The 24,275-nt window shown below is 34.6% G+C and overlaps 5 protein-coding genes across 12 annotated transcripts in view; 2 read left to right on the plus strand and 3 right to left on the minus strand.

The window, feature by feature from the left end:
• LOC115443925 (liprin-beta-2) overlaps positions 1 to 3,335 on the plus strand; it is a 45,028-nt gene extending 41,693 nt beyond the window's left edge. For 4 of the 5 annotated variants that reach the window (XM_037441341.1, XM_037441337.1, XM_037441339.1 and 1 more), the window contains exons 10-13: positions 204 to 315; positions 524 to 620; positions 829 to 945; positions 1,831 to 3,335. In XM_037441341.1, coding sequence (XP_037297238.1) covers positions 204 to 315; positions 524 to 620; positions 829 to 945; positions 1,831 to 1,911 — 407 coding nt within the window. In that variant the 3' untranslated portion in view covers positions 1,912 to 3,335. The remainder of the gene's footprint in view (positions 1 to 203; positions 316 to 523; positions 621 to 828; positions 946 to 1,830) is intronic. The other variant, XM_037441338.1, reaches the window with a different exon arrangement.
• On the minus strand, positions 3,249 to 6,662 carry LOC115443923 (testis-specific serine/threonine-protein kinase 3-like). 2 transcript variants are annotated; one of them, XM_030169524.2, is made up of 5 exons: positions 6,349 to 6,662; positions 5,635 to 6,243; positions 4,838 to 4,997; positions 3,760 to 3,888; positions 3,249 to 3,421 (listed from the first exon to the last, which is right to left on the minus strand). In XM_030169524.2, the coding sequence occupies exons 1-5, from the start codon at positions 6,457 to 6,459 to the stop codon at positions 3,348 to 3,350; spliced, it is 1,083 nt and encodes a 360-aa protein (XP_030025384.1). In that variant the 5' UTR covers positions 6,460 to 6,662; the 3' UTR covers positions 3,249 to 3,347. The 2 variants fall into 2 exon arrangements, with proteins under 2 accessions (XP_030025384.1, XP_030025385.1); XM_030169525.2 differs by having other exon boundaries at positions 6,339 to 6,426.
• Positions 5,789 to 9,952, minus strand: LOC115443924 (testis-specific serine/threonine-protein kinase 1-like). Of its 3 annotated transcripts, none has more exons than XM_030169527.1 (6): positions 8,534 to 8,617; positions 8,339 to 8,416; positions 8,163 to 8,270; positions 7,306 to 8,083; positions 6,984 to 7,111; positions 5,789 to 5,876 (listed from the first exon to the last, which is right to left on the minus strand). In XM_030169527.1, the coding sequence occupies exons 2-6, from the start codon at positions 8,354 to 8,356 to the stop codon at positions 5,862 to 5,864; spliced, it is 1,047 nt and encodes a 348-aa protein (XP_030025387.1). In that variant the 5' UTR covers positions 8,357 to 8,416; positions 8,534 to 8,617; the 3' UTR covers positions 5,789 to 5,861. The 3 variants fall into 3 exon arrangements, with proteins under 3 accessions (XP_030025387.1, XP_030025386.1, XP_037297243.1); XM_030169526.1 differs by having other exon boundaries at positions 5,790 to 5,876; positions 6,943 to 7,111; XM_037441346.1 differs by lacking the exons at positions 5,789 to 5,876; positions 6,984 to 7,111; positions 7,306 to 8,083 and adding exons at positions 8,759 to 9,533; positions 9,645 to 9,952 and having other exon boundaries at positions 8,181 to 8,270; positions 8,534 to 8,667.
• Positions 9,953 to 10,049: 97 nt separating this feature from the next.
• Positions 10,050 to 17,920, minus strand: LOC115443922 (ER degradation-enhancing alpha-mannosidase-like protein 2). The gene is made up of 8 exons (XM_030169523.2): positions 17,681 to 17,920; positions 16,973 to 17,269; positions 16,495 to 16,738; positions 16,163 to 16,313; positions 15,399 to 15,578; positions 11,862 to 12,118; positions 11,519 to 11,763; positions 10,050 to 11,413 (listed from the first exon to the last, which is right to left on the minus strand). The coding sequence occupies exons 1-8, from the start codon at positions 17,779 to 17,781 to the stop codon at positions 10,705 to 10,707; spliced, it is 2,184 nt and encodes a 727-aa protein (XP_030025383.1). The 5' UTR covers positions 17,782 to 17,920; the 3' UTR covers positions 10,050 to 10,704.
• Positions 17,921 to 18,230: 310 nt separating this feature from the next.
• Positions 18,231 to 23,781, plus strand: LOC115443953 (cyclin-A1). The gene is made up of 7 exons (XM_030169570.2): positions 18,231 to 18,619; positions 18,688 to 18,998; positions 20,255 to 20,465; positions 20,718 to 20,941; positions 21,147 to 21,351; positions 21,434 to 21,756; positions 21,932 to 23,781. Exons 1-7 carry the CDS (start codon positions 18,476 to 18,478, stop codon positions 22,044 to 22,046), a joined length of 1,533 nt encoding a protein of 510 aa, XP_030025430.1. The 5' UTR covers positions 18,231 to 18,475; the 3' UTR covers positions 22,047 to 23,781.
• Positions 23,782 to 24,275: the final 494 nt, after the last annotated feature.

Below are 24,275 nucleotides of genomic sequence, written 5' to 3' on the forward strand. Positions count from 1 at the left end.
AAGGAACTTTCAAGAAAAGAACCTATTACTACTTTAAAAGCCGCAATGGTTATTCGAGCGTTGTGGAATTTTTGCGTGGCAGTGATCACTTCTCGTTTGCCGCTCTTCTATAAAAAATATTCACTGTTACAAATACATGTTCATTGCTCATCGATATTATACAATTTATATGTTTAATCGATTCATTTGTACGTAATTTTCAGGTGTCCATGGAGGGCTGATGCTTCTCGAACCTCGTTTCACCGCCGAACTTCTTGCAGCATTACTAAATATTCCAGCCAACAAAACGTTACTGCGGCGGCATCTCACACAAAGGTAATATCGATTCATCAATCAATTCATATTTATATAACCGGTTATATAATATATAACCATACAATCGATTCATATTTATATAACCGGTTTGATTATTGAACCATTATAATTATTACGACATTTAAATTAAATTTTTAAACATAGATAAGTAATATCTTCGTCATAAAATATCAAGAAAAGAAATGCTTGAATAAGTATATGATTTCAGATTCAACGACTTACTCGGTCGAGAAGTGATACAACAGAAACGAAACGCTGAACAGACACTCGGCTACCAACCTCTAACTGCGACTACTAAATATAAGGTAATGTGAAAATCACTTCAATCACAATTTCTAGAAATTAAAAGGCAATCGATATCACAATTAGTCAATACTTAGTACATTTTCTAAAACAATTATGACAGTTAAACAACCAAAACAAGTTTTTTTTAGTATAAGCAATCTTTGTTCACCTTAAAAGACTTAACTATTCTTTTTTCATAACCCCTTTCAATATGAATGCAATCGACAGGTACCAAAGAAGAGCCAGTTCTCGTTAAAACGCAAGAAAAGTAAAGACGAGCTCGATCTCGGCGATCTCGTGTGTCCGATGCACGACGACTGCTCAGGTGACATAACCACATCGCCAGTAAGTTGCATTACTAACCACACTAATGTTGTTGTCACTCGTGCAGTATATAGTACCACTTATGTATGTAAATGTTGTTCAGTATTAGTTTGTGAGGGAGTTTTTATACGATTAAATAGTCACCTTACGATTTAAAATCGATTTTATATCGATATGAGATATTGATTTTCGTGGCTGTGACCATTCACAGGAGTTCACAGCACAATCGACAAAAAAAAATACTATATACAGTTGAGATTTCCGTACCCAGTACGTAGAATGCTGTTCATGAAAATGTTAGGTTTTTTAATGTTGCCTTGAATACTTAGTATCAGTGATAATACCATGGTTGGTAAGTAAATTAAAGAACTTGGTTCAAACCAACCATAAAGTTTTCAGTGGATACTACGCGCACTTTTTTCGGCCCACAGACGATATTATTTATTTTTAATACAGATTAAATAAATATTGAGAAGAGTACTTGAGACGCCCTTCATCTTCATATAAAGGTGTTGACGCAATTCAATATTAAAATTTTCTTGCAAGCGTTAAGTTGAAAATATAGCACCCTGTATATTGTAAGTCTATTGGCCGCTTTACACATGCCATAAATATTAACTCCTTTAACTAGGGTGAGGTTTGTGATCTTGAGCTTTAATTCTTTTGGTGGTTTGGGTGTGGAAATGTTAACATTGGTTTGGCAATTCTAACTCCGGCAATAGTTTTGAGTTTGTTTAAGAGTGCACTATCTAATTTTACTATCAAAAAATACTATAACTGCAAACGTATGTTGCAAAACTACTTTATACACTGCAGTTAGTTATAATTGTTTTTGCAGTTAGTGTTTTTTGTAAGTAGATTGTGATGCAACATTGCAGTATTTTTGAAGATTTTACGTATTTTCAGACGATGAAAGTAAAATCAGTAGCGGCGGCGGGCGTCGCGTCGGCTGTCTGTCCCCCGCGTGACGACGCGCGCGCACACTAGCGCACGCGCACGCACACGCACATCCGCTCTGTGTAGTACCACTGCCCGCGGACAATTATACGCCACAGACAACTGCAACAGCAGCATAAGGCCTCTCGCCAAGCTGGCAACTTGTTACATTTAATCGATGTTGAATCAATACAAATTTCACACAAAAATCGAAAATAATGACTATGGGCACGTTCCATATAAGATTATTTGTAACGTAAGAACATTTTCTTAGGTATTATGGGATCTTTTAACTATCACTTATTGTGAATCGATTATCTCCAAATCAAAATGAAACATAAAATTTAACAAGTTTTAGTCGTACCGGACTTAAGTTTATTAATTGGCAACTCATATTTTAAATTAACATTATATGAATATTTGGTGCTAAATTTCACCGTGTTTTGGCGATACTAAAATAACATTTTTTATGTTGAAAAACAATATCTTAAAGTAGAATATATTAAAAGAAGAAACGTACGACTAATGTGAGTCGAACTGCCAAAAATATATTGGTTTATAAATTTTGCTATTAGGAGCCAAAAAATTTTTGATTTATATAAACAACATATTTATATGTTATCTTTAATTTCATAGTGAAAGATTATTTTAGTAATGTAATAATATTTATTTTTTACACTTTATTATGCGTGATGAGCGTGTATCGAGATGATGTGTGAACAAAGCCAAGTTTGCTGAACAAGCAATACACATTCCAATGGATATATCATGTAAAATGGTTTTATAGTTAACACGTTTACACACTACTATAACACAACAGTTTGTTACGAGTTTACAGTACTTAGCGCATTTTAATTGTGTAATTAATTAAGTAGCTTGTTAGGAATCGACTGAATGGCGACAATATTATTCTGGTCTCATTTCTATTTGCTACAATAATTTTCAAATAACTAGTTATAACAATTTATAATGTTTATCTAGATACGGTTGAGGCAACTCACGCGTTGTTTCTTATAAAGTTTAATTGTTAGCATTTGATGAATGTATTTATTAAAAGTTATATTAGTGTGCGGATGCATTTTATACGGGCTCTGGAATGATTCGAAGCCTGTACAAAATGGATCACGTGGAGTTCATTCTTTAAGTGTAGAATGTTCGCGCAATATTGAGAACTGTCGTTAGAGGAATTGTTCAGTTTAATCTTTTCGAAACGTTTTACAGAATTTTAACACCGTATTAACTTATAATAATTAGATTAATCCACCACCCTGTTCCTAACACGTCGTGCCAATTGTTATGAACATGAACACCCTTTATATGATAGTCCCTTGTCTTCCATAGCTTTGTAATTCGTGTTATTAATTATATTATCATTAAAACAACAAGTCTTTGTACAATAATGTATACCATTTTTACGACACCTTAAAATCATAAAATATAAAATGTAAAAGTTAATAAATACTGAATGAACACAACTGTTGTTTTCTTTACTCTTTACTATCAAATAGATGTTGAGATTTTATGTAGTTCGTGTCGGCATTTTTTAATACTTTCAATCCCTCTGCAAAAGAAAAGATATAGTTAAATATCAATAATTTTTACTATGTATATCTAATTAAAAGACCTTAAAATTTTGTGAAATGATCAAGTTAAAGGCTACACTATAAATGGAGTGACGTCACTGTCATTACGATACCGGTATTAGAACGAGATATTAATTGTTCTACGCGGGATCTTTGCTCATACCAACATTTAAAATATCAACTAATGTATTTTTTTAAAGATAATTTTGATGCTTGTTCCTGTGAGTAATCACCATTTTCTACTTTTTTGTTGCATATGTATAAACTTACGCTACTCTACATTACTCTAGCCACGTAGGCTTTAGGAATAAGATACCTTTGCCGCGTCCCCTACGACGTAGTTCTGCAATCCTCTCCACTTCACTGTCTTCCTCCGCATCTCTCTCTCGCCTCTGTGCGTCTTCCTGCGCCTGCTTTAGTAGAGACTCTTCTAAGAACGTTAGCTCTGGAAAAATAAATAATGGCAATATATACAAGAATCATTTCCTTAGTATGGTCAGCACATAACATAAACTGTGAATTGTGACTCAAAACATCCTGGATCTCATTTACAGTTAGAAATTTAGGAGTTTTTCAGTTCATTTTTACCAAAATATAACATAATGAGACAGCAGCCTGAAGTACACATATACATACACAAAATTAATGAGTCAATTAGGCAGTACAGTTGCTGCCTATCACGAGTCATTTGGGATAGGTACTTTTACGATAACCTCGGTGAACTATAGGTTTTTCTCGTTTCATGTCTGGTTATCCAATCCATTAACTATAAAGATTAGCATTAGTAGGTTAGCGCATTATGATATAATTGCTCGCGGCCTCGCCCACGTGAATGTGTTTTCCGAGATAAAAGACCCGCAATATATTTTCCCGGAGTACAAAATAAACAGTCTATCCATCCCAGGGTCTCGAACTATCTTCATAGTCTATGGACTAATTTCAACAAAATCCATTGATTCGTTTTTGAGATTAATCATGTTCAAACGGGCAAACAGTTGTGGCGGGGAACTTTGTTTTATAATATATTTTTATGAACTTTTTAAGAACAATTTCGTCACACTTGAATTTTAACTTTTTGCAATATTTTTCATTGATGCTCCGCTCCTATTGGTCATAGCGTGATGTTATAAAGGCTATACATAGATATAGCCTTCTTCGATAAATCGGCTATCCAAAATAAATAAAAAAAAATCGAACTAGTATGTAGTATAATATAATAGTATAGATTTTATTATTGCTAATGAAAGTATAACTATTGACCGCCTGATATTCATGATTATTTTTTTAATAAGTACCCAATATTCTGCTATAATTCCTAAATTTGACTAGTGTTTAGTAAATGTCCCTCCAAATTGAATGAAACGTAAACGCTTTAAAGCCAATAACATAGGTACTTGTGAGTCTTGGATCCATGCCAATCCAAGGTCCGTTGAAAATGGTTCCGGCGGTCGGACGCGCTTTCGCTTCTGGTTCCATCAACTGAGTCACCTGTTGCTTGCATTCTGTCGACAACTGGTTCACTACGCTCGTACGAAAACGCCATTTCCTCATCACCTGCCAAAATTCAATATTAGTTCAAGTGGTGAACATAAGAAAGGAAAACAATACCAACATTTGATTATTTTTTTAATAATAATAATAATAATAATTTATTGTAAATAACCGAATTTGTTAACAATTGCAATGGTTACAAATTATAAACTTATTATAAAAACAAAAATTAACATATTTGCCAGGGGTACCCAAACTAGGCTAGGCCTGTACCTTGGGATACCAGAAACAATTTAAATATAAAACATAATTAGGTGTTCTATAATTTGTTTGCTAGGTGAGCACTAACAGTAAATAAAATTAAATAAATAACAAAATTGAGTGAGATAAGAACTTCTTTAAAACATAATAAGGTAAAAAGGTAGCAAAATAATAATAACTTATAATTTATTTATGATGTTACATAACAATAATTCTGTTTCTTCATAATTCAAATTAAACAGCCAGCTAACAATTGTATTTTTTATTTTAATAGGGCAATCGTTCTTGATGTTACAGTGTTTAGAGACGTTGTTATAGATAAACGAATGTGAGTAATTCGGAAATCTTTTAGCAAAGGTGGATTTAACTGACGGAAGGTCTAACCTGTAAACTCTCCTCGACAATACTACATTATAAATATATAATATATATTAAACACCTGTTTCTCATATAACTTCTTGACGGAGGTTTCATTAAAAGGCAACGCCTTATTTAGCATTGTGTAGAGTATTATTCCCAACGACCACATATCGGCTAGCTTCGGCAAATATGGCACACCCTTGAGCACTTCTGGCGCTGCATACGACAGCGAGCCACAGTAGGTCTCGCTCAGTATGTCACGGTCGCGTTGACGAACGTTCCGAGCGAAACCAAAATCTGTGATCTTCACGTTATAATTTGCTGTAATTAATATGTTTTCACATTTTAAATCTCTGTGAGCTATGTTTAACGTGTGTATGTATTGAAGACCCGACAATATTTGCCGCATCCACAATCTGCTCTGGTTTTCTGGCACAGCACCATTTTGAGTTAGGAAATCTAACAGATCGCCGTTCTCGGCAAATCGGAGGAAAATAAAGTATTTCGCTCGGCGTTGAAATATATTGGAAACGTGAACAATATGGGGGTGGTTAATGCGTATAAGAACGTCTAATTCGCGCGGTAAGAACTTAGTGAGATAGTCGCGGGGAGCTTGCGCTGTGTCGATTACTTTACAAGCCATTATAGTGTGGCGGGTCTCGTCGACCATATGCGTAGCTTTGTAAACCTGGAGACAATTAATATTTTATTATTGTCGGTACCTATCATTAACTATATTGTATTACATATTCTCAATATTTTTTTAATTTCACGCCGTATAACCTTTTATCACCTTAGCATAAGATCCTTCTCCAATGATTTTCTCTAATATGAACCCCTTTTCTTGCAACACCATGAGATCGGACTGTGTTGTGCTAAGATCTACTTTATCGGTCGCACCCATTTGTATCCTTTCACCTCATTTTATTTCATTTTCACTTTCCTCGGTAACATAATGATGGGGAGAGGTTCCGGCTTAAATGTTTATGTATTTTGAACCATGTTTGTGATTTATTTTGTTGGTTTTAAATGGTATAGAAATTGAAAGCAGACAGATGTGCCAAAACGTCTGTCAATTTTTACTTTTTCCTATATTTCAAAACGTGCCAGGTTATTATTTGAAACCACAATTACTCTTCAAATATCGCCTCATTCGTCTAGAACCTAGTAAAAAATATTTGAACACGGAAGTGACGCATGCGAATAGACTTACAATTCAATGTTTTGTGTAAGATTTAGATCCCAGAACTTCGGTTTACTCGGAGGAAGACGCCATCTCCTTACTCCATCAAAGCAATGATATTCGGTATGGTAAGCTATGGAAGTGCCTAGGCATTTTTAATAGTATTGAAGAACTAAACACAAAATAATTTTCCCTACTATTTACCAAGACGATGTGGAAGCTGTGACGTCGAAATTGTTTTTTACCATTGACGTGTTGGCGAGACATACTTCTTTATCAGATTTAGTTGCTTCGAGAGTTTCTAACTTTCTCTGAAGTTGTAACTTCTCATCACGTGCTTTTCTGTAAGCTAAAGTTTCTTGTGGAGTCCATTCTGCAAAATTTATTATACAACTAAACATTACAAACAACCTTAACAGAAGATTAGTTAAATTGCATACACTTGTTAATAGACGGAACTGTAGTTGATAGTTGCAAGGTAAAACACTAAGGCTCCTGGGTTACATACCGAATGCAATATTTGAATCGCGTCATAGGTTCACATAGTAAGAAGAAAAGTATTATTACCGAGTAATCTGGAATCCATAGCAATCCATTCACTGTTTATGATTTGATCTATTTTTAATCTATTCTGATAATTAGGCTCCAGCATCAGTGTAACCAAACGTTTACAGTTTTCCGATATGGCATCGATATAACGAGAACGAAACTTCCAATTTTTATTTACTTGAGCCTGATATAATTGTTTTATATGTTTGTCTTCGAACGGCATGGCTCTGTTCAACATTACGTATAGGACTATCCCTAGCGACCAAACATCGGTGGGTTTTGGAAAATATGGGGCACCCTGTAAGATCTCAGGCGCGGTGTACGAGAGAGAACCGCAAAATGTTTCACTATGGATATCCTTCAGTTTCTTATCAACGCAAACGCGAGCGAACCCGAAGTCAGAGAGTTTGGCATTCTGGTTAGCAGTTAGAAGAACGTTTTCGCACTTGATGTCTCGATGCGCTATTTCCAGTTCATGCATGTACTGCACCGCTAACGCAAGCTGCCGCGTCCATATCCTGGCTTGGTCTTCCTGCACGGCACCCTTTTGCAGAATATACTCTAACAAGTCCCCGTGCTCCATATACCGCATGAATATGAAATACTTGAATCTCCTTTGGAATATACTATGCGTGTGCACGAGGTGTGGATGGTTCAGTTTGATCAGCATATCGATTTCTCTAGGTAAGAATTTTTTGACAAAATCTTTTGGCGCAGTATTTGTATCTATAACTTTACAAGCCAATATGGACAATTTGTCATTCTTATTTGGATTCCTGTATTCTGCTAAATACACCTATTATAATATTGAATTATGAGACAGAAGAAAAGAAATATACCCGCATGTTATTGAATTGAAATAAACTTGATGGTACCTTTGCATAAGAGCCTTCGTTAATCTTTTTCATCATTTTGTAACCACGTGTCGCAAGCGTAAGCTGTTCAGAACCAGTTAGCTTTAAATCGTCTTCAATATTATGAAACTGCAATTACATTTTTTGTTATATTCAATAAGAGTTTGATAAGAATTTAAAACTATTAACATTTTTACCTTAGATTTACCCTCCATCTACTCTGTTTTCTTTTGCTTAGCTGTTACATTAGCTAAAGATTTTATCATTTCACTGGCCTGGAAATAAATTAATATTAAGCGAAAGTCGTAGTGGGCAAGGATATTTCGAACATAGGTACTTTTTGTAAGAGGTAGAGAGCATCGCTGTGCATGTTCATATGAGTTAATACTTGCCCTAAATACAGATTCTCTTTGTTGTCCTTCTAATATATCGCCTTGTCTTTTTGGTGGGTTTTTGCGGGTTTCTGATAATTTTCGACGCTCTTCTTTTGCTCGCTTCAGTGCTGCTGCTTCTACTGCATTTAAAGCTACCAGAGTTATTTTATAATTGTTATTCATATAAAAAAAATATATATAATCGACCTACTTTAAAGGTATAATAATAGCCGATACACATACTTGTTAGTCTACTGTCCATAGCAATCCACTCGGAGCTTAGAATATGCGTAGCGGTGTGACGCAGTCCAGGGTCAGGTTCCAGCAAATGTTTCACGACGCTCTTGCACTCCAGTGAAAGGACACTAGCGACTCGCGACCTGAACCGATACTTCTTGCCCATCTGTTGCTCATATAACTTGCGCATACGAGTGTCGTCGAAGGGCATAGACTTGTTCAGCATTACAAACAACACCACTCCCAACGACCAGAGGTCAGTCGGTTTTGGGAGATACGGTTTACCGCGTAAGATCTCTGGTGCTGCGTATGACATGGAGCCACAGTAGGTCTCACTTAGGACGGTATTCTCGTCCTCGTCCACGCAAAACCGCGAGAAACCGAAATCAGAAATTTTTACGTTAAAATTAGCTGTTAGTAATACATTTTCGCACTTAATGTCTCGGTGAGTAATTTCTAATTCATGCAGGTACTGTAACCCTAGGGCAAGTTGTCGCATCCACACTCTCGATTGATTTTCGGATACACAACCGTTTTTTAAAATATATCCGAGCAAATCGCCATTCTCAGTATACCTCATAAATATATAGTATTTTGTTTTTCGTTGAAATATGCTGTGCACGTGTATTAGGTGTGGATGGTTTAAACGTATAAGGACGTCTATTTCACGCGGTAAAAACTTTACAACAAAGTCTTTTGGAGCCTTTGATGTTTCTATAATCTTGCACGCGAGTGTCGCTCTGTGAGAATCGTCTTTATTAGAATACTCAGTTAAGAAAACCTGCAGCAAAACATATATACTTTAAGTAGTAGACTAGAAGTAGACATACTATTTATTATAATAAGATATAGGTACTTCTACAATTGGTTACAAGGCTCTTACAGTGCGTACCTTAGCGTATGCTCCTTCACCTATGAATTTAAGTAACTTATATCCTTTAGAAGACAACGTATTTTCTTCGGATGCACTAGATTTCAGTTCGGTCATGATAAAATAAACACGTGGTAAGGCATCGAGGGTTCGACATCGACTCACTATTCTCCAATATACTTAGTAAATCGGATAACCGGTGGTTAATGTCCAAGGAATAAGTAGGCATTTTTACAATTTCCTTATAAGTTTACATCACTAAAATTTATATTTACATGGTGTTACCGAATGACAATGTCAGATCATTTCTTGATGACATAGATAATTTATTACTCTTCTTTTATTTCTTCTGTATATACTGTTGAATGATCCGGGTATCAAACATCCTCAGAATGTATGATTTCGTAACAATGAGAGTAAAATCCATTTTAAATTTTATAAAATAATTTATTTAGAGTGACAAGAAATGACTACACTTAAGTCTTATAAATGCATTCATCACGATAAATGAAATATAAAATTAACTAAACGATACAAATTGACACATAAAAACACGTACCAAGGAATCGTAACACCGAATAGAAAAATTTAAAACGGCACGGTTAAGCCGCTAGTTATTTTATCAAATCAACTTTTGAAATGTAATCCGTTCTATTTACAATGAACATTTAACATTTTACAACATAGGTACAATATTTAATAAATAACACAGTAAAATAATAATAGGACAATGGACGCAATCAATATTTGCAAATTCTGTAACAGCTAATGCGCGATGAACGCCGCAAGTTCAAATCCCACGTTAACATGTGGATTTATTTAATATTAATTACATACCGCCGATTTCAATAAACGATCGCAATTCCAAACATAGAAGCAATGGTAAAACAATGATTCGACGTTAGAGATTACGGTCGTATTACATGAACCAATTAAATAAGTAATTTGGAACTACTTATGTCAAACAAAGTCCACTTTTGCTGTCGATCCGCGGACAGCGGCTAGGACAGTATATTAATCTCGACGGTTAGCGTATGAATTAAATATTCTATGCTTGTAGAAACGCACTATACAAAATCTATCACAATTCTAAATGTTTTTTGTTTAAAAATTCCCCCGCTAACGATATCCTTTGTAAGAAAGATGGCGCTGGTGTTAATAGATATTGATATTTATTCACATCAGGATGATCAGGATATTTCTTCTCTTTACGAATTCTTTCTAACATTCTCTGCGGTTCGCATTTAGGTTTGGATTTCCAATCACTGTTTAAAAAATCTTGTATAACTTTTGGCAACATCTTAATTGTCTCCTTTGCTTTTGTTACGCTTGGTGGTTGCAATTTTTCTTGCTCTTGAGGTATTTGAGGTACTATAATGTCATCTACTTCCACTGTAGCTTCGACAACATCGTCTGACGCTTTACCCTCTGATGCTTCTGTGGAAGCTATATTCATCGTATCATTGTAGTAGGAGCTAATGCGTTCTTTAACTATTTCCATCAAATTAGATTCTGTAATGGTATTGTCTATTTCAGTTCCGTCTATATTGACATAGCCAGTCTTCGTCTCTGTTTTTATTAACACCTGATTATAATCAGACTTGATTTCTACACTTTCAGAATTATCAGCAGGGAGATCTTTATCCTTTAATGAAATATCTTCTGAAACTTGTTCTTGAGTTTCATTTTTTACATCTTTTTTAGCCGTCGCTTCGATCATTGTCATAAATTTGATGTTATCTTCCTCTTCTAAAATTTGGTATATCCTGTGAACTTCGCTTATATTTATCCTGTGAATACATTTATACATGTTAAAATACAGAAATTTAGAACCTGATTATTTGCATTCATATCCATTTTTGTATCTAAGTAAACAATTATAAACATACACTTACCCTTGTCTAGCTTCGTGACAACAATACAACATTGTCGGGTCGATAGGATGAGCCTCTGTGTTGAATATATAGCCGCCAACATCCACAATACATTCACCATTTGGCGTATTGATGACCTTGCCTTGCACTCCCGGATTGTGTATAAAGTTGTCCGGGTCGAATAATAAGTATAAGTACTTTGTAGTTTCTGAAAGGAAGAACGACTCCATGCGATCCTCTTTGCGGTGGTCACGAACGTCTTTAATCTGAAAGCAATAAAAGCTTTAGTAACAGTATAGACTAGTCAGTTGAAAAATATTACGAAGTAAACATCAATATTTTCGCATTCTATGTCCCAACTTACAGTAGCATATCCGCATGGTGTTCTAGCACTGTGCTGTATACTCCTCAGTATATCCTCGCCCATCTGCAACAGTATCGGGTCCCTCGTGTCTCGGTACAAATACATAATAGACTCTATGAGTTCAGGCCGCAAGGGGTAACTCTCTCTCGAGGAGGAAGCCTCGCCCGTGCCCAGGTTATACATTTCAGGAGTAAAACCATACTGTCGCCAAACGCTGTGATAATTGTGGATGGTGCGCATCGCCGAGTCACTTTCACCTGAAAAGCCCAAATATTCGCATAATTTGCTCAAAAGCTCGGCGCAAATACTAGTTTTTGGGAAGACAAATGCGTCTTTATAGTATGTTTGTATATCGAACGGAAACATCAGTTAAACATCGCTTACAAGCTCTAGCTATCGTCGAATCAGCCGTATCAATAATAGGTACGAAGCTTCTGAAATTTAAGGTCCCAGCAAGCTTATCCTTAATAATCACTAATAAGTTGGCAATACTGCTTTGATTGGCGCCTGAGATTTTTTTAAAAAGGACCTTCTAGTGCAAGCCTTGCCACTGGTCAGTTATAATAACGTCAAACACAACTACTCTACTTTGGAACCAACGTTTTGCCAGTGTTTGCACTTCCGCTTTAGCGAAATCGTACGTCATGTCCGTCTAAATACAGCGAACGACGTACACATAATATATATTTTATTGTACAGTAACCATTAACATACTAAAGACAAGACATATCAACAAAGATAAACACGTATAGCACTATTATCTAGATCTTTTTTATACAGCCGTCTTTGTGTGTGCCTTAGACCACAACGTAAATTCATACGATTACAAAAACAAGGAGGAGGTTATCAATTCGAAGTGTAATTTTTTTGTGTTTGTTACCTCAGAACTCTGTCATTTATGAAAATTCGTTTTTTATTTAAAAAGATATACCCTTAGATTAGTCCCATAGAATTTATTTTATAATCCCTTCAGTAGTTTGGTTAACTTGAATAATTATGTCATCCAAGTAAACGAAATCGCGAATTTTGCTTTCCTGTGACTTTTCAGATGTGTTTATACGTTAAGTTTGGTTAGATCTACTTAAAATTACCGCCTTCCAAAATCACTACTCTCAGCGCGCCGCATGAAAATGGCCGGCGTATCGCAAATTCAGTATAATAGCTGAACTAGACCTACATAATATACTTTTATAAATATTATTAATACGATGACGAGGCAATCAATCCATAATAATTCATGATTACAATAAACTTATTCAAAATCCAATTGTCTAATTGTCACCCAAATTAGTCGATGCAGACCAATGATAAAAGAAGTATAGAGGATGGGTAATATGGTCACGTGACATGCGGCACATTTAATGCATAAAATGGTGCCGACTCCGCCCCTTACAATAGTGATATGCTAGTACCGAAAATTTTGTATCGACATCGAAGAATTAAGAGAGACAAACAAGCCCCAAAAAGATCAAATACGAAAGGGGTTAGGAACTACCATAATATAAATATAACAAACCATAATGTAAACAAACAAACTGAAACTGATTTATAAGTAACAATTGTTAAACAAAGCAGTACCTGTTGTGACAAACATCCAGTTGTGTTTGATCTATATTTGTATGTTGCACAATTTCTTGCTAAAAATTTAAGTTACAGATTAAGATATTTATTTAATACATGATAAATGGAATAAGATAGCGTAGCCAGCAATTATTTGGTTGGTTTTATTTTATTTTATTATTATGCTCTTTGATCGAGAAACATAACTATGGTTCAGCAAACTAAAATCAATGACAGTAAAAATGGTGGTTAAGATAATCAATTATAATAATTATTTGCAATAACAACAATATGATTATGTATCTATTTCCGTGCATGCAAAGGTTGCTCAAACATAAGACCGCCAATTGTAAAAATATATCTTACATTTCATCTTTATGTTGTTTCTTTTATGTTTATCTATTCTTTTATGTAACAATTTTAATTTTATTCATAGCAATATATTAAAGTAATATTACTACTTATTAGGTGAAGTATAATAATCATTACTATTTTACTTATCGGGAATATTGTTGGAAAACAGTTATCTTTACTCGCGTTAATTAAACGTGTGGTTTATGCATATCTTCTCAAAATGTAAAGAAATATGTATTTGGTGTAGGATTCCAATCACGTCGCTCAATATTCTCAATTCATTTTGCCTTGGTATTTAAATTTTTGGTTATCTTAAAAAATATTCTAATTTCACTTAGTTTGTCGTTCTGAATAATACAATATTGATGTGTGCTCTAACATTCTTTCAAAGACAAAAACCGTAACTGATAAACGGGCGTCTGTTAAAATATCGATATCAATAATTTCTAAAGAAATCCACCCATCCCTAAGCTCGTGTGTAAACAAACATAATGATTTTAATGGATATAAATCACGCCTAAAAAAGTTCTAAGCTTATCAAACAAGATCCACATATAATTTTAATTGATAAAAACACATCCAAAAAGTAAATATACAAAGATATTTACAAATTTTCGGTAAAACAGTTACTAACCTATGAAAAGATATTTCGGGGTCTTTCTTGCGTGAATTCGATTTGCATCCTTTCACACAACACTGAGTCACTTTCGAAACTTAACAAATACACTAATAAACAAACTTAACAATTGAGAATATGATTATATTACTTTAAATTCAATATTTATGAAGATTTGTTTACATCGTCTGACACTACATGTACTTGCTGACTGGGCTACGATAAATGGCGTTTCGGCCGCAAGGCGGTCCCAGCGTGTTGAAGTAAACGAAATAGTGCCATATTCGAAGAAAGCAATTATTTTTGTCTTTGTTTGTTGCGTTCCAAATAAGCTTTGAGTAAAAGAGATAGACATATATATTGACATTCTGCGTCGATTTCCCTAACATAAATATAACTTATTCATATAGCTAACTTTTGAGGCCTGTCCTCTTTATATTTAGTCATTGATGCAGACAGACGGAGTGGCGACGAAGTCATCAAATTCTATCATAATTTAAATTAAATCTTAGTCCTTTGACGTACGACTGGTATTAGTATAACGTAAAAACTTCGCCGCGTAGGAGCATTCGAAACGATTGTGTATTCTGGAATTTATTCCAATATAAATAAGAATAAAATCGGCGGCTTTAACCAACGCGAGGTTTCGGGCGACAGATCTTTGCGAAGCCTCTTTTGTCTTTGAGCCCCTTGTTCTCTGCGAGGCCTTTTTTCTTTGTATTGTGCCCCTTGTCAGTAGCACGAACCTCCGTTAAACAGACAAAAGAAAAATCAAGGTCCCCGATTTCAATAATTTCTTAGGTAAGATGCTTAAGATACATTGGTAAACAGGGTGGTGAAAAGGTCCTCAGATGGACATCGCAAGGTACCTCGTACAAAGCGCGAAGCCGTCCTAAGCGCGAGGACCCAGGAGCTTGTCCGGTTCGACCTCCCCTAAAGCCACTGTTATAAAATTCTCAGAGTATGTTCGTTGGATTACAGACTAATTAGATCAGAATACACATTACCGATGAGACTAAGCAGTCCGGGCCAGAAGGACTCGAGGGATTGAAACACAGGCAGCGTGACGTGGCCACGCAACATCGTGGCCCACACAAACCAATCGTCCTTCTTCAAGTACTTTTCAATGGCTTGACGAGCTTCTATGAACATTGACATTAGTTCAGGCTTCTCTAGTAATATTGCTCCTATTATGAAATAAGATCACAATTACATTTTGCTGTTATCAAGACATTTTACGAAAAAAAATATTGAAAAAAATATGAGATTAAGCTTGTTACATTGTAAAATAACAAAAAAAAATAGAATATTAGCGATATCGAAAAAATCAATATTTACATTGTAGGTTTGGGGCCTTTCAAGTATTACGTAACGCAATTTTTGAAGATTTTTTAGCCCCTCACCCCCCATGTAACGCACCGTAACGATTTCCTGTACCCCCTGCCCACCCCTCCAAAAGTTACGTTAATCTGAAGTGACATTTTTTTTCTAATATTCACAGGCAAAGTACGGGAAAGGCGCTAGAATACCTTTGTTATTGTTTTAAATAAAAAAAACAATGTTACATAACGCGTTGTACACAGCCCCCCTCCCGTCCCTGTAACGCATCGTAACGTTCTACGAGACCCCCCCTATCCTCCAAATTACGTTACGTAATACTTGAACGGCCCCTTTGGTCTTTCCTAAAAAAATATTTTAATTTATATAGATATTATATTATATTATAGTTAATATGGCTGATAATAGTGAAGGTTTGGAAGTGTGTGCTTACCCTTAACCAAATATTCATAATATGAGTCAACGCCACCTCCAATGCCTGCATCCTGAGCAGTCCAGCGGCCTGACATTACATCAATGTGATTTCCTACTAAACCAATAGGTGACCTGTGATGGTACAGAGCCATCAAAGCATTATATGCCACCTTAAAAAAAAAATTAGAAACCAAGAAACATATATTAATATTAATATGTATATTAGTTATAGCATTGTATTAGTGTCCACTGTAATTAATATTATGATTTCGTTTAATAAATAAATAATTTAAAAAATATACATATAGGCCTTCAAAGTGTTAGCATTCATTCAGATAAACCAAACTGTACCTCTTCATACAAAGGATCTCCAGTAAGTCGACTTAATGTTCCAAACTCGACAATAAATGTACCAATACCAGCTGTGCATGTCACGCTAGTCTCCCCTGGGGGTACACCTGATCTCATATTTATTGTACCGTAAGGCATACCAGTTGTTGTGTCGAAAGCCACTATCAACCGCTGTGCAACATCTTCAGCTAATCGGAGCAATGGTCCGTTACATGGCCAGCCAGGTTCTAGTTCCATACCAGTTCTGTACAATATTTAACAGTTATAGGAATAAACAATTTATATATTAATTAAGACTCCAATATTAAAGTTTCTACTTGTATATACAAATGATAAATATTTGCAGTTGAAACAAGAATCTCAGCTTCATAAATGCAATCACTACATATTGTGTTATGATGTAGATATTCTAACAATGACAATAGGTTTAAAAATAATTGAACTGTATAAATAGAATAATCAAAGTCACCTTACTTACTTGTGTGACAAAAGATGCGCACTCAATAATCCACCAATAACTCTTATATTAGTCTCAAACACAGACACATTGATGTCTGCATCAAAATTCTTCTTTTGTAATAGAATATCTGCCACTCTATTGAATTCTGTGTAGTTTCCCATTATGGCTAAAGTGTCTAAAGCATCAATGAGTGTGAGAGAATAGCTACCCCAGGTGTCCATGCCATCGCAACTCAAGGGGCGAAGCTCATCATATGGATAAGCGTATCTTAAGTAACTATCATATGCATGTTGAAACATTTCTCGTACCTCCTCCCTAAAACATAGACACCAATTGATTTATATACATTAATGAATAAGTTTCAATTATTTATACTAATACTACAAAGCTCAAGAGCTTATGTTTGTTTGTACATGCTAAACTCAGGAACTACTAAACTAAGTTTGATTTTTTTTCACTAACAGGAGGTTACATTACTCCTGAGTGTTATAGGCTACATTTTATCGCGGGAAAATATTACTGATAATGTCTGTACTTACAAATATTTATGTAGGGAACCCAGTGTGGCTCTAGGCTCAAACCACACATTGATAAATATCAAGGATACAAAAAATTCTCAAAATACACACAAATACTTTGCATGTCAAGTTTACCTACCACAACAGGGATTTAGGCGAGTGTTTAAAATAATGTATGTTTACGCACTATTATATAAATTAGCATTACCTCAGCTTTATTATATCCGCCTTTTTGTATACTCTTATTGCAAAATGAATACGACAGCCAAAACATAGTATTGAAAATAATATTAAATATAATATTTTCATGCTTGAAATACAATTCAATACTTTACAAATACTTTTATTTATATTCAGCTTGCGTGTACCATATTCTGTTTGATAAGCTTATCATTTATTTACCAAATTAGACCGTATTTCGATCGAGATATGAAACATTTTGTGTTGATTAAACAGTACGACACTGTCAAAAACAGGTGTTTGTGACAATGTTGCCATAATATTTTTCAATTGTAAAAAAACAAACCTTAGACAAAAAAACAAAGACTTGATTACTTTTTTCTAGTACATAACTGCAATATAGCTGCGTAATTTAGTTTTATACACTACCTATGATCTGTTGGATATAATAAGTTGTTATAGAACTAATTATTTGGCGGTTAAACCATAAACTATACCATAAACTTTAAATCTATGGATAACAAAACAGTTAACGAATTTCATTGGTTCAAATTTAAATTATCATAGACTAAAGAGCAACGTAAACTGTACCAGCTGAATTTACCAAAATGTCTGTTGTCCGTTGACGCCAAGTCGCATTTTGGGGGTGGTTTTGTAATAAAATTTGCACATTTTTTCAGTTTACTCACAATATTTGAATAAAATGTGCCTCTAATACTAGAGTAGCGACTTATTTCCGGCCTGCAAACCATCGCTACAACGTGCAAACGCGTGGCTTGCGCTGATAGTTGATCTGGTAGTGTTTACGGAAGAAACTAAGACCATGGCTTTCAGAATTCACGAAGATCAAGAAAATACTACTTTGGGGCTACGAAAAGACAATGCTGATATATTTTCGGCAAACCAACGGCGTGCATTGGGGGACCTTAGTCAGTTTGCGTGTAATCAGAATCGGAGCAGTAAACTGGTAAGCACGGCTTGGTTGGTGGGTACAAGTTTCCTTATTGTTTTTTTAACTTTGATATTTCGTTTTAGCCCGGTTTGACGAATGGAACTTGTAAAGTTCAAGATGAGAATAGGACAATGCGCCAAATTAAGAACGAAAAGAACATTGTGCCTCCCGTGGCGCAATTCCGCGCGTTTAGCGTCTATGAAGACAAACCGTCGGAGACGGAGGTTAAAAAGCGCGAGTCTACCTATAAACCGTTTGCTACTAAGGAAACAAGGAAGGAAAATAATTTCTTCTTGACTGCCGCCGAAAATGTAAGGTCGCTGTGCACCCAGGCCGAAAAACAGGCGTTAGCGGAAAAGAAACCAGATCGGCCTAAAGAAGTACCTCCTCTTCGGTTAGTACAGAGATTCATAACATTTTTAAGATTTCAATAAGTAATTCAAGAAGAATGATTACAGATACAAATTACAGATGAATACATGTATAATAATTTTCCCTCCATTCTTCTAGACTTACAAGTAGCTATAGTAGAACATAATACATTGTGGTGAATTTCTTGTGTTTGAGGTTACTATTTTTACATTATGTTTAAAGCAATTAGAAATTCTTACATATCAGGAAAACAGCCTGAATGAGAAATAACATTTTTTTGGTTAAAATAACGAAGATTAGACATTTACTTAGATATAATTATGTTAACATCAATGTTTATGGCCAAACTGAACTCTGTTACCGTCAGTATCACACCTGTTTTAGGGACTCATAGGTATAGAAACAGAATGTTGCCATGGAGTTTGTTGTTGTAATACATACAAATTTCTTTAAAAAGTACTTAATTAATCATAAAAATAACATATATCTTTGAAAGTAAGAAACATTTTACTTGATGTGTTTACTGATGTTATAATGCATTGAAATGAAGTAATTTTGAGATAGTAATAAGGGTTTTCTGAAGACACCATCAATCTGGTATTGATATAATCTGTGAGTTTGTTTCATTAACCAATTTATTGCAATTATCAATAAGTTATTATCTCAACAAGCACTACATAATAATGACATGTTGCAAATTTGAACCAAATTTTCACTTATCTCTCCAAGGTTTGTTAATATTTTTGTCATGTTTTTATATTTCATATACAAAGATATAAAAATTTTAATAGAAAAATCTGATAGTCAAATTTAATACTTTTATCTATGTACCAATATAACAATAGAAAAGATATGTTTATAATATGAATCTTGTTTGTCACAGTAGGACATTGTAGGAAAGTACTTCATTTCCTTCATAGAAAGCTTTAAGTAACAAGACATTTTATTTTATCAACATTTTACATGTAGAAGTCCTTAATTTCGGTATGTTGCATTGAGCCAGGCTGTTAGTTGAAATGGTTGTTCTGTTATTTGATGTTTTTGGATAAATCACACTACTGTATTTATCAAAGTTTTAATGAAGGTACAAGCTTTTTTAATTCAGCCAATGATTTTGTCTTTGAAAGGCAGTGAAAAACTGGCAACTTCATACTTGAATAATTTGTTTATTGTAAGGTTTTTTCTATGTAATCAGTTATGTAGCTCAATGCTCAAGTACCTATTTATGCTGACTTTAATGATGTTCCACTTATTAATTTTGCAATTGTGTATTTTTAGGCAACCATTACAATCAAAAAAAGATGAGGCGGAATCTCCAATGTCACTTGTGGACTCCAGTGTCCTTTCTATGTCTATATCTAAAAATGAGAGCCAATTGCTTGAAGATATTGAGGAAGAAGAGACCACCATTGCACAGAACGATCGGGATATGTTCTTCCATGTTGTGGAGTACCGCCAAGATATATATGAATACATGATGGAAATTGAGGTTATTAAATATTTATCTACCTTCCAGAAAATGTATAATGAATATAATTTTAAGTTTGTTAAGAATTTGATTGTTTGTCTTCAAATCTGCATCTTTGACTGTCTAGAATTTATATCGCTTTCTTTACAAGTTAATTGCCTTGTTTTATAGTAGATTATACCACATGCATGTAAACTTTTCAGCATCATTAGATTTTACTGATACTTTTAAATATAGTTTTGAATTGTTTGTAAAATTGATGTTTTCTTACAGGTTAAAAACAGACCTAACCCTCGGTACATGCGCAAGCAGCCTGATATTACACACGTCATGCGTTCTATATTAGTCGACTGGCTTGTGGAAGTGTGTGATGAATATCAACAGCAGAGCGAGACACTTCACCTTGCTGTGTCATATGTGGACCGTTTCCTCTCATACATGAGCGTTGTACGTACAAAGTTGCAACTTGTTGGCACTGCTGCCACATACATTGCAGCGTAAGTTTTTTTTGCAACTTACATACAATGTCAATTTCATTTATACTTACTCAATAATTATAAAATTATATTATTTTTATGGGCATGGGTGCTTTGCATATGCTACAGTAATATGTTTTAATTTATTGAATTTTATTTTAATTTTAGTCTATTTTGTCAATGATTGTTTTATATATCTAAATAATAATATACCTTTCCAATGTAGGAAATATGAAGAGGTGTACCCTCCCGAAGTGTCGGAATTCGTATACATCACAGATGACACATACACAAAACGTGAAGTACTTAGGATGGAACACTTAATTTTAAAAGTACTGTCGTTTGACCTGTCTACACCCACATCCCTTGCGTTTCTTTCACATTATTGCATATCTAATGGTCTTTCCAAGAAAACATTCCACCTGGCTGCTGTAAGTATTTTAATACCAATTTAGTATTCTAAATCACTATCAGATGCTACGAGTAAAAATTTTTAATTTTTTTTATTTACAGTATATTGCTGAATTGTGCCTGCTGGAAGCAGACCCATACTTACAATTTAAACCATCTATCATTGCGGCATCTTCGTTGGCGACTGCCCGTCACTGCCTGCTATGTGAAAATTGCACATGTGTGATGAGTTCGCGTGAGAGCCGCGATCAGCCTTCACACGTGGACTCGCAGTGTGCCGCGATGGCGTGGCCGGCAGCGTTGTCGAGCTGCTCGGGGTACTCGCTCGCAGACCTGGAGCCGTGCATGCGAGAGCTCGCGCGCACACACTCGCATGCATCGGTGCAGCCGTACCAAGCAATACCCGACAAGTATAAGAGTAATAAGTGAGTGTCTAGATTTTTTTCTGTGTTTCACGCTTTTTTAATCATAATTATATTACCTCATTAATAAGAATAACAATTCCTTCGACTTCACGCTACTTTTGTAAACCTGAATGTAAAGATTTGCAAGTTATATGATCAATAGAGTATGGGCTGAAATAGTTGTTTTTTTTCTCAGATTTGAGGGCGTATCGTTAATTGAGCCGAGGCCGATGTTCCCAGTGTCGAAGTACCAGCCGCCCGCGCCGAGTAACAACGCGCGGCCCCCGTCTGAAGCCGCGCGTGCCACCTAGTACCGCCACACGAATATTTCGATGTAACATGACAGACTCCGCCGACGAACCTTACTGGTTGAGATCTAGAAAACGAATTAATTCGGTTCGGTTCAAATTAAAAGTGAAATATTTTTTATAAGACATCTTTTATGATGTTTATTTAGAAATCTACATAATTGAAGAACGATAGCAGTAAATAATAGCAAGGTTAAAACAGGCAGCCGTAAACATGTTTTAAATATTATTGTTATGTGGTTGTCCATTTGTGATAAACAATTCCTGGTATGTAGTGTGTTTTTAACTTGGACTTAAGTTTGTTTTATAGACTTCAGCCATAGACTGTCGGCCTGCGGTGAACAATAAAATGACGCTAAACGTTTTTCACATTGAATTAGCGCGCTATTCACCACCACAAAATGCCAATGCGCCATCAGTGCCTGTTAATCTAAAGAGTAAGTATAGTAAAAAAAGACAACGAAGAAAGTGATAAGTCTTGAATTTAATAAATGTGTTAAGTACTTGTTTATTTCCTAACCACACATAATATTAACTTTGGTGATTAAATATATGTTCACAAACAAAATATTCGAAGTTCTAATTGTATTTCTACTCGTAATAAAATGGAATCTTACTAACATGATGTGGTGTTGTGTGGAGTTAATATTACATGCAAAAAAAATATTTAAATCAAGCTCAAAAGTAGGTTGTAAATCATCTAATTTTAGTGTGGTTGCTGTGTGCTTTCTTTCACTTTATTCATAAAAAATAAACAACTAATAAGTTTAGCAAAAAGTTGCTCAGTTTAAGATCGACTGAAAAGATTCATTCATGGTTTATTTTCCATTGTAAGAATATTTTGATGACTTTTCATTTGAAAGTATTGTAATGATGGACGAGTTTTAATTAATATATATATAGTTAATTTTGTTGCATTTGTTGTCTTAATGTTAATAAACACCTTCCGAATACTATACTTACATAAGTTTGTGGAATTAAAATATTGTGTGCTGTTGTTAGTTTTAGATTTAACAGTTTCCGATGGAAATAAAATATGTGACATTACGTTTCAAAGTAACTCGAAGAATTATTGGTTGATTTAAAAATTCCTCATATAGTAAATCATGATCACTTCCGTGTACAATATAATGTAATTTTAAGCTCTAGTTCTAAATAATATTTATGTTTATTAGTAACTGTGCAACCCAAACGGATTAGGTATTTGACAAGTGGTTTATTCATTTATTTTAATTTATATACAATAATACAGATCTTTAGATAAATTTATATATTTTTTTTCTTTAAACTATTATTTAATCCTTCGCAACTCTTTAAATTGATAATCCAAATATATATTTTTTTATTTTAGTAGAATTCTCAGTTTAAACAGGGGTCAAATACCTTTATCATTTTCAAAATTATTCTCTGCTGTAACGAAACTGGTTGCGCTATTATATTGATAATATCTTGATGTATATTATGTATTTATTTTCTTTGTTACTTATCTGACAATAAGAGTTCGATTTAGCCAAATATTTTACGCTTTTTGTCGTCTTTTTGTGATAAATAGTTGTAAAGTTGTTCGTGGACCAATGTTTTATTAATAATGGTTTCTAATGTTCAAACGATTTCTACTCTCAAAATATTTTATGTACCATCTACCTCTATAAGATATTGTTTTGTATTACAAAATTAATATATTTACCTGATTCAGTACCATTAAAAATTTGGATTATTATGTATTTTCATCAACCAATGACGGCATTTAATATTTGTTAGTAAATTATTATTTTTGAGATGTAAGGTATGTTTTTAATGTAATTTAGTATTGTAAAAAATTCAATATTTTCTCCAGTTTTTGCGGAGGTAAGTACGAATACCTATTCTGGTAATATAATATTTGTAAGATATTCTTTGTTTTATTATTGGGCATCGCTCCGGTTACGGCACATTAAACTAGCGATAAAACCATGTAACGTGCTCTGTGCACTATAATCGAATTCAACGCCTCAGCTCTGCCAGGTGTACGTCCACTAGAAACGTTGAGGAATAGCTTCCTTCCGTGCTGCCAGATTCTCAACTTTACGCATTAATTAAATATAAACCTTATACACAGTAGCAACAGAGTTGCTCACGTGGCCGGTATGATGTGTGCTAGGTGTTTAAGACGAGGCACGGTCAAATCTATTTGGAGAGCGCTCGCGTCACGGAGACGCGCGGTCGCGACTCGCCCTACAATCTACACCGTAT

This window comes from Manduca sexta, chromosome 22 (assembly GCF_014839805.1).
Source record: "Manduca sexta isolate Smith_Timp_Sample1 chromosome 22, JHU_Msex_v1.0, whole genome shotgun sequence".
NCBI lineage: Eukaryota > Metazoa > Arthropoda > Insecta > Lepidoptera > Sphingidae > Manduca > Manduca sexta.